The 10,396-nt window shown below is 42.2% G+C and overlaps 1 protein-coding gene across 1 annotated transcript in view; it reads left to right on the forward strand.

Moving 5' to 3' along the window:
- GIGYF2 (GRB10 interacting GYF protein 2) overlaps nucleotides 1-10,396 on the forward strand; it is a gene marked incomplete at its 5' end in the record, with an annotated part of 108,841 nt that overhangs the window by 92,555 nt on the left and 5,890 nt on the right. The window contains 5 exons of the mRNA XM_017859364.1: nucleotides 869-1,081; nucleotides 1,195-1,400; nucleotides 2,558-2,712; nucleotides 4,176-4,423; nucleotides 7,422-7,569. Of these exons, the coding sequence (XP_017714853.1) occupies nucleotides 869-1,081; nucleotides 1,195-1,400; nucleotides 2,558-2,712; nucleotides 4,176-4,423; nucleotides 7,422-7,569 (970 nt within the window). The remainder of the gene's footprint in view (nucleotides 1-868; nucleotides 1,082-1,194; nucleotides 1,401-2,557; nucleotides 2,713-4,175; nucleotides 4,424-7,421; nucleotides 7,570-10,396) is intronic.

A 10,396-nucleotide genomic window follows, 5' to 3' on the forward strand; every position in this document is an offset into this window, starting at 1 on the left:
ATAAATAATCTGTCATTTTGGTGGGGGTTTTAGGAAGTAAACATGTTTTATTTCTATGCTTAACCAAAGGCCTACTTAATTTTTTAGAAGTAATTCTGGCCGGGTGCAGTGGCTCACGCCTGTAATCCCAGCACTTTGGGAGGCCGAGGTGGGTGGATTACGAGGCCAGGAGTTCGAGACCAACCTGACCGACATGGTGAAACCCTGTCTCTACTAAAAATACAAAAATTAGCCAGGCATGGTGGCAGGCGCCTATAATCCCAGCTACTCAGGAGGCCGAGGCAGGAGAATCACTTGAACCTGGGAGGTGGAGGTTGCAGTGAGCTGAGGTCGTGCCATTGCACTCCAGCCTGGGTGACAGAGTGAGACCCTCTCTCCAAAATAAATAAATAAGTAAATAAAGAGGTAATTTTGAGGCCAGGCACGGTGGCTCACGCCTGTAATCCCACCACTTTGGGAAGCTGAGGTGGGTGGATCACTTGAGGCCAGGAGTTCGAGACCAGCCCGACCAATACGGTGAAATCCCATCCCTACTAAAAATACAAAAAATTAACCGGGCATCGTGGCTTGAACCTGGGAGGCAGAGGTTGCAGTGGGCTGAGAGTGTGCCACTGCATTTCAGCCTAGGCGAAAGAGTGAGACACCATCTCAACAACAACAAAAAAGGAAGTAATTTTGCATTTGATGTTTTATTCTCCTTTTTAATACTGTTAGCGATTTACATTTTTATTTGCAACAGCAGAATTTAATCCCATCAAGTTAATTTTATGTAGCTACTATGTGTTTGCATTCCATTTAGTATACCGGATATTTATAACTATTATCTAAAAACAAGAATCCTCAGCTAGGTTCTATTTTTATGCAACAGCAAAGGCGCCAGCAGAGGGAGTTGATGAAAGCTCTCCAGCAGCAGCAGCAGCAGCAACAGCAGAAACTCTCAGGTTGGGGGAATGTCAGCAAACCTTCAGGTACCACGAAATCTCTTCTGGAGATCCAGCAGGAAGAGGCCAGGCAAATGCAAAAGCAGCAGCAGCAGCAGCAGCAGCAGCACCAGCAACCAAACAGAGCTCGTAACAATACGGTGTGTGCATTTTCCTAAGCTGTCGTTTTATGGACTAGTATTATCTTTTCTGACTGTCTTCTTATCTTTTTAACATGATTAACGATAATAATTTTTCTCTTTTTCTTTAACAGCATTCCAACCTGCACACCAGCATTGGGAATTCTGTTTGGGGCTCTATAAATACTGGTCCTCCTAACCAGTGGGCATCTGACCTAGTCAGTAGTATTTGGAGTAATGCTGACACTAAAAACTCCAACATGGGATTCTGGGATGATGCAGTTAAAGAGGTGGGACCTAGGAATTCAACAAATAAAAATAAAAACAACGCCAGTCTCAGGTAGGGCTCAAAATGACCACACCTATGCACCTTGGTTGGTTGGGAGGTGAGGATGGAGGAAGTTTGATGTTGGGTGGGCAGGAAAAGGTAGTTATTTAGTTTTTACTTACCGTTTTCATCTGTGTTCAAGCACATGCAGTCGTAATTATGGTGATTGCTTTCTTCCCCATAGAAACACATTCGTATTAATTCTTGGGGCTCCTTCTGCTGAGCACTTATTCTATCGCCTAGCACATGGTAACCACTTAATAAATATTAGAAATAGTATAATGTTTTTGTTGTGTTGTTGAACATTTCTTCAAGCTATTCTTTAGATACCTCAGCATTTTTCCTAAATTTGTATTTTTAAGTGATTCATACTATTAATATGAGTATTATAAATTACCTCTGTAATGACCTTAAACCTATTTATTTTTATAAGTTAGTTACATTTTCATCTTCATCTTTCTTTCCTCAGTATACAGTGTTGTTGAACGAGCATGGGTTTTAGTGTTGAATACATGAACTCAAATCCCAGCACTACCACTTATTAGCTGTGTGACCTTGGGCAAGAGGGAACCTCTTTGGGCCTCAGTTCCCTCACCGGTAAAATGAAGATAATAATAACAACTTTATGCATGTAGTTGCAAAGATTAAATGAATACATGATAAGTAGTAAGTGCCTGGCACATAGTAACTACTTAATAAATGGTAGTGTTGTCCGATTGTTTCTTCTTGATTTAGGGCCTAACATATTATGAATATAGGACAATAAATTTTTGTTAGTTTATTGAGCATCTTTGCCAGGCACTGTGCTATAGGCTTTTTCATACAATATCTTTATTACTTATGATAACCCAAAAAAGTGTTAGTACCATTTTACAGATGAGGAGACTGAGGCTTAGTAAAATTAAACAACTTACCTAAGGACACATAGGAAGAATTTCATCCTTTTGTCTAAATAGATGCCCTTTGTCCACAAATTAAGATATATTAACTGAGACTAGATTTTAAGGGTATATCCAATCCAAATATTTGAATTTTTTTCTTTTTTGGAGCCAAGCATTGGATTACTGGACATCCATCCAGTGTTGCCAAGACATTATATATGGTGTTGTGCTATAATCATATAGTAACAGTTTCTGGGAATATAATATCGCCCTATTGTTTTGCTTTAGTAAATCTGTAGGTGTGTCTAACCGGCAGAATAAGAAAGTAGAAGAAGAAGAAAAGTTGCTGAAGCTCTTTCAGGGAGTAAATAAAGCCCAAGATGGATTTACCCAGTGGTGTGAACAGATGCTTCATGCCCTTAATACGGCAAATAACTTGGATGGTAAGAATTGGGAAGGGAAACCCGGCATGTGGAATGACAGAGCAGGACCCACAGAGAGGCTGGCAAATTTGAGCAGTGGTCCAGAAGTCAGAAGATGAAATCTAAGGAGGTCAACTCCTGCACCTGCCGTGGGAACTTGACTCTTTAATAGTATTACTTGTAAGAAAAGTCTAGTAATACTAAACTTTTAGTAATAGGTTATTGGTGGTTGTCAAAAATTAAATGCCATCTTAGACTGCCTTAATGATACACAGGACAGAGGAGGTCTTAGTTCCATACTGTTCATTTTATGGGGAACATTGCCAGCTATGTCAGGTTAAAAAAAAAAGTAACTGTCATGCTGGAGACAAAGGTCAACCTGGACAAGTGATGACTGAGGTAATGTGACATCATTCCCTTTCTACCTTTGGGGGAGGGAGTGGGAATTGTGATAAAGCAAGTGTACTTATTTTGTGTGAGGTAAAACTAGGACCAATGTGCAGAAGTGAAAAGGCTTTGGCACAGTTCAGAAAAAAACTTGCTGATGGTTAGCTGTTTATAAACAGAACTGTCTCCCATCCCTGAATGTTTGAAGAGAGACTGGTCATGTCAGGATTCCCATAACTAACAGGCTGAATTAATTAGTCCACCTCTGATACCCTGTCTAAAACCAAGAAACTGTGAAAAACAGAAGTAAAGGAATTAAAGGGTTCCTTTGCAGCAGTGTAACAATATCTAGTGATTTAAAAGTCTACAGAGAAAACAATTTTAAATAACAGTAATGGCTGCCATGCATTAAGCACCTACCATGTGCTAGGCACGCTCTTGGAGTTAACATGTAGTATCCCAGTTATTTGATTAGCAGTGATTTTTGAGGATACCTTTACAAGATAGGTGATATTATCCCCATTTTATAAATTAGGAAACAGAGGCTCAGAATGGTTAAATAACTCATCAAGGTCACACAGCCAGCAAATTTCGGAGTCAGGTTTTAAACCCGTGTTTGTCTAACTCTGATACTCATGCTTTTCTCCTATAACACACACTGCTTACATTTTCCATTTGATTTCTCTCTAAAAAAATCTCAGTGGATTGAAAGTTCCAGGAGGATATAGCTGTTTTCTTTAGTATACGTTGTAGTGCCTGGCACACATAATAGGAGTTAATAAATATTTATTGAATTTGGGGATTTTTAAGGGAAGAATGAATCCCCAAATTACTTCAGCCTTAGTCAAGTAACTGTTTCAGTCAGTGTAACATTCAGTGAAATTAAACATGTGATATGGGTGTTGTGATTATAGTGTTTTTTTCATTTGTATAGGGTAGATTAAAGAATATTTAAACACAATTGCTGCATACTTATCAAGTTTCTGTCATTAATGTTTGATTAGGTATAAAGATATATTAAAAATGGAAACTGATTTTTGTATGTTCTCTTTCATTATTTCATTGTTACCCTTGTCTTCTCCCCTCCCATTTTGCAGTTCCCACATTTGTTTCTTTCCTGAAAGAAGTAGAATCTCCTTATGAGGTCCATGATTATATCAGGGCCTATTTGGGAGATACTTCTGAGGCCAAGGAGTTTGCCAAGCAGTTCCTTGAGCGCCGTGCCAAACAGAAAGCCAACCAGCAGCGGCAGCAGCAGCAGCAGCAGCAGCAGCAGCAGCAGCAACAGCAGCAACAGCCATCACAGCAGCCTCAGCAGCAGCCGCAACAGCAGCCGCAGCAGCAGGTATAAAGTAGTGTGTATGCAGTACCTCTGAGGATTAATACCTTTAGATGTTGAGTAACCCAAGAAATGAAAATTAATACAAAGGTACCATTTTTGTATATCCAGTAACCGTGCTTTTAAAAATGTGTAGACTTCATGTTTTCAAATTACTTGTCCAGATACCTTTGTGTATCTCCCAAATAGCAAGTTACAACCATTCATTTTACACTAGGTTTACCAGTTGCATTTTTCTTGGTTCATATTTGTGTCATAGTTTGATTGCACGTTTCAACGTGTCAAACCCATAGATCTGGTTTTGAAAAGTTAAAACTTAAAATGTTGAATTCTCCAGTGTTCAGGATGCACTGTACTCAGTACTGACAACACTGCAGCATGCCAGATACTTCATGTTGTTGGGGATGTAAAAGATACAGCAGTGATTCTCATTATTCACAGTAGTTATATTCTGTAAAGTCCCCATGAACACTGAATTTGAGCAAATACTGAACCATTGCTCCTAGGGGATGGAGTTAGGTTCCCATAAACCTCTAGTCACAACATTTTCCTCACCTGATGAGTACATAATCTTATTTTATGTGTGTGTCTTTTTAAAGACACCTCATTTCATATATGTTGATTCATTAATATTGAACTCACCACCAATAGCACTACTATTCATGCCCAAATGAAGCTTATCCAGCACACATATTTTCTTCCTAAGGCACCTCACAGCCTTCCTGTACTTAGGAACACCAACCAGTTCTTCAGCACTATAGTTGAGGGCCACTTTAAACGGTGAAATCCAGTGGCTCATGCCTATAATCCCAGCAGTTTGGGAGGCCGAGGTGGGTGGATCACGAGGTCAGGAGTTCAAGACCAGCTTGGCCAACATGGTGAAATACCGTCTCTATGAAAAATACAAAAATTAGCCGGGCATGGTCATGTGCTCTTATGGTCCCAGCTACTCAGGAGGCTGAGGCAGGAGAATTGCTTGAATCTGGGAGTCAGAGGTTGCAGTGAGCCAAGATCTCACCACAGCACTCCAGCCTGGGTGACAGAGTGAGACTCTGCCTCAAAAAAAAAAAAAAAAAAAAAAAAAAAAAAGTGAAATCATTAATAAAAGCACAAAATTTGGAAAACATGGCACTTTAGATCACAAAAAGAGCACTTGTTGGCAGTATTGAGAACTGTAATAAGAAGGCATTGTTTCCTTGTTCTACCTTGACTGGGAATATATGCCTTTAGCATCTCATGTTTTTTGCTGAGTATGTGTATTTCTAGAATGACCATAAAAGCACTACAAGTATTCATTTTGGGGTTACAAATACATTTTAACAAGTAGGTGAATTCACAAATACAGAATCTGTGAGAATCAGTTGTACAAGTTTTCTGAAAGACAAGTTGGCAAGGCTCATGGAAGGACATAAAGATATTCATATCCTTTCCTCCTGTAATTGTTATTCTAGAGAGAATCAGTATTCATTATGGGTCACTTCCAATGAGGATGTGGAAGATACAGAGAAGTACAAGGCATTTAACATCCAACTGGGTAATGGGCTAACAGGCATAAATTGAAGGAAAGTGAAAGATGTAAACACTGAAACACTAGGAAAATTTTTATTTATTTATTTATTTTTAGACGAAGTGTCACTCTGTTGCCCAGGCTGGAGTGCAGTGGCACGATCTCGGCTCACTGCAACCTCCAACTCCCGGGTTCAAGTGATTCTCCTTCCTCAGCCTCCCGAGTAGCTGGGACTACAGGCACACACCACCATGCGTGGCTAATTTTTTGTATTTTTAGTAGAGATGGGGTTTAACTATGTTGGCCAGGCTGGTCTTGAATTCCCGACCTCATGGTCCACCCGCCTCAGCCTCCCAAAGTGCTGGGATTACAGGCATAAGCTACCACGCCCAGCCCTAGGAAAAATATTTTAAGGAGAAGGCATCATATAGCAATATAGAAGACTGTTTGCATTTGTGAAATGGCTCCACTGTGGGCTGAAACAGGAAGGTGGAAGCCCAGTAAGCACGTGCACCCATGGGCGCACGCATACACACATGCTCACACCAGGTTTGTCCTTCCACAGAGCTTTTTCCACTTCTCCCCCACTACTACCACCTGTGCCTTCAACTGGCTCATTGGCTAATAAGAGGCATGAAGGGGCCGGGTGCAGTGGCTCAAGCCTGTAATCCCAGCACTTTGGGAGGCCGAGACGGGAGGATCACGAGGTCAGGAGATCGAGACCATCTTGGCTAACACGGTGAAACCCCGTCTCTACTAAAAAATACAAAAAACTAGCCGGGCGAGGTGGTGGGCGCCTGTAGTCCCAGCTACTCGGGAGGCTGAGGCAGGAGAATGGCGTGAACCCGCGAGGCGGAGCTTGCAGTGAGCTGAGATCCGGCCACTGCACTCCAGCCCCGGCGACAGAGCGAGACTCCGTCTCAAAAAAAAAAAAAAGAGGCATGAAGGGCTAGTAGGCAGTTTCACAGTGTAACCAGTTGGTAGAAAGTATACAAACAGTATTTTGGGGTCAGATCCTTTCTGGGATTGCTGATAGGAATAAGGTACACGACTTTAACTTTGGTAATATGCCACCCCTGTCCTCTCTGTCCTGGGGCCCAGGGAACAAAGAGGTTTTCTGCTCTTAGGTGAGAGGTGTATATTGCTAGGGTGCAGTGGTCTGCTTATGATTATTTGCAGTATTAATTTCCTAGTGTTTGGTACAGACTCTGTATATCCCAGAGAAGTTCTGCCATCACAGCAGGGTAGAAACCCAGAGTTAGCCAGGACAGGCTTTGTGGAGGCACTGAGCCCTGAGTGGGATGTCTCAGTCTAAATAGAGGAGAATGGTGGCTCAGTGGCCTGCTCTTGGTTTTATTATTAGAACATGTGATGATAAGCTTTTGTTTTCTGCTTTTAAGCTCATACTTGATTAGGTGAGGACAAGCCAAACATTTTCCTAAGGTGAGCCAAGTCTGAATCCGCTGCATAATCTCAGTCATGTTGCTTATTTCACAGGACTCTGTGTGGGGGATGAACCACAGTACACTCCATTCAGTATTTCAGACCAATCAAAGCAACAACCAACAATCCAATTTTGAGGCTGTGCAGAGTGGCAAGAAGAAGAAAAAGCAGAAGATGGTCCGAGCAGATCCCAGTTTATTAGGTGAGCACGTCCTAAAGTCTTAGCTGAGTGTTGGAGGAGTGCAGATGATACCAGTTATCCTGTGTGAGTCTCCATGGAGCATATTTTTTCAAGAAGGGAAATATTTCTTTTTATCAATAATTAATGTTTTAACTGGTTCAAAATAAGTAGCCAGTATTTACTGGGCGTTTCAGTGCAGGAGCTGTGCCTCATGTAATAACAACTTATATTGTATGGTGCTTTAAAGTATTGTTTCATATTTAATATGAATTTCCCTGGAGGATCTTTAGTAATTTAGTTGGAAAACGATGCTAATAATGGACGGCACTAAAAGTATGTTAAAAACTTAAATGCTTATTTGTATTGAAAGCAGACCATTAGTCTTATCAGGTGTTGCAAGAAGAGAACCAGTATGTGTTTGTAATCACTCTGTATATCATATAATTCTCAGAATTACTTTGCATTATGAGGTGACATCCCAGTTTCACCAGTAATGAGTGGACCAAGGCGCAGAGATTCAGAACATTTCCCAGTGTTACATAGCTTTCTGCTATGGGAGGCTGGGCTTTCAGGGCAGGCCTGTTTTCTTTCCACCCTTCTGTGTTACCCACGGCTATTTTTGTCTGTCTTTATGGACCATGCAAGGCAGGCTTCGGCACAGTGGCTCACTTTGGGAAGCTGAGGTGGGTGGGTCACTCGAGGCCAGGAGTTTGAGACCAGCTGGGATAACATAATGAGACCATATCCCTACAAAAAATTTTAAAAATAGGCATTGTGGTGCATACCTATAGTCCCAGCTACTTGGGAGAATGAGGCAGGGGGATTCCTTGACCAGGAGTTAAAGGCTGCAGTGAACTGTGATCATGCCACTGCACTCTAGCTTCTTGGAAAAGGTGACATCTGAATTTGGGCTTTGAAAGAACGGCAGAAAGGATGGGGATTACTGCTTCAGGAATAACAAACAGTATAGGCTGCCCATGTGTTTTGCAACAGTGAAACTAACTTTTTTTTTCTTCTTCTTTGAGATGGAGTCTCACTGTTGCTCAGGCTGGAGTGTAGTGGTGTGATCTCAGCTCACTGCAACCTCCGCCTCCTGGGTTCAAGCGATTCTCCTGCCTCAGCCTCCTGAGTAGCTGAGACTACAGGCACATGCCGCCACACCCGGCTAATTTTTGTATTTTTAGTAGAGACGGGGTTTTGTTATTTTGGCCAGGCAGGTCTTGAACTGCTGACTTCAGGTGATCTGCCCGCCTTGGCCTCCCAGAGTGCAATAGAATATATTCACAAAGATGGAAGTTCCGGTTGTTGTCCTGTCAGGAGGGCAGAACAGTGAAGAGGCTGCTAGACTAGGTAAAAGATACCAGTGACTTGGAATAGGGTTTTGGTAGTGGGGATGAAAAGGAGTTAGATGGATTTCAGAAATGTAGGGGATAGAATTAACTGGACAAGAAGAGTGGAAAGGTCTCAGGCTTGGGGAGCAGGATGGATGGATGGTGTTGCCATTTGCTGTGAAATGATAAACAGTGGAACATGGAACAGGCTGAGGGGAATTGAGTGTTGACTGGGTTGAGTTTGAAGTCCCTGTGGGACAATCATGAAGAGCCTGAGACCCCATACGGTGAGAGGCAGGCGGTAACCTTACAGTGCCCTTGGTAGGATTCTCTCTTTCCCTCAGAGCCTTGCGGCCCTGGTGAAAACAACATGACAGTAAAACCTAACTTTCAGGACTGTCCTTTAGAATTGGTGCCTAAAGCCAGACACGGTAACTCAATGCCTATAGTCCCAGATCTTTGGGAGGCTGAGGCAGGTGGATCACTTGAGGTCAGGAGTCGGAGACCAGCCTGGCCAACATGGGGAAACCCTGTCTCTAGTAAAAATACAAAATTAGCTGGGCATGGTAGTGGGCATCTATAATCCCAGCTACTCGGGAGGCTGAGGCAGGAGAATCACTTGAGCCTGGGAGGTGGAGGTTGCAGTGAGCTGAGATCATGCCACTACACTCCAGCCTGTGCAACAGAGTGTGACTCCATCTCAAAAAAAAAAAATAACAATTTAAAAAAATAATATTTAAAATATTTTAAAATAATAGTAATAAAGAATTGGTGCCTGAAAGCTGGGTTTGGGAGCTTGTAGATATGGTGTGATTCTGTTTTCCTCTGCTTGTCTCAAAAGTTGATGTTAAGGATGGATGGAGCAGCCTGAAATTTTTTCCAATTTGTATGGAAATAGGTGAATAGATTTTAAAACATTCCTTAAAGTCTAACTAAGAATCTTTCGGACTTGAGGATAAGCTGTTAGGGAAAAGGTTGCTCTGAAAATGAGGTCAGACCGTTTGGACTTAAATATTCCCTTGGATCTTATCTTCTATTTATAGATCTAAGAAAGGAAGGGACTTTAAAAACCTCACTATAAGGGTGTGGGAGATAGGTCATCCTAGGAGTAGAGTTTAAGGAATCCATATACCTTGAAGGGGAAGAAAAACAAATGTTGAACAAAGTATTGAGGATACTCACTGAGGTTATGAAAATTACTGCTCGCCGGCCGGGCGCGGTGGCTCAAGCCTGTAATCCCAGCACTTTGGGAGGCCGAGACGGGCGGATCACGAGGTCAGGAGATCGAGACCATCCTGGCTAACCCTGTGAAACCCCGTCTCTACTAAAAAAAATACAAAACCTAGCCGGGTGAGGTGGCGGGCGCCTGTAGTCCCAGCTACTCGGGAGGCTGAGGCAGGAGAATGGCGTAAACCCGGGAGGCGGAGCTTGCAGTGAGCTGAGATCCGGCCACTGCACTCCAGCCTGGGCGACAGAGCGAGACTCCGTCTCAAAAAAAAAAAAAAAAAAAAAGAAAA

This window comes from Rhinopithecus bieti, unplaced genomic scaffold (assembly GCF_001698545.2).
Source record: "Rhinopithecus bieti isolate Rb0 unplaced genomic scaffold, ASM169854v2 scaffold_50517, whole genome shotgun sequence".
In the NCBI taxonomy this organism is placed as follows: domain Eukaryota; kingdom Metazoa; phylum Chordata; class Mammalia; order Primates; family Cercopithecidae; genus Rhinopithecus; species Rhinopithecus bieti.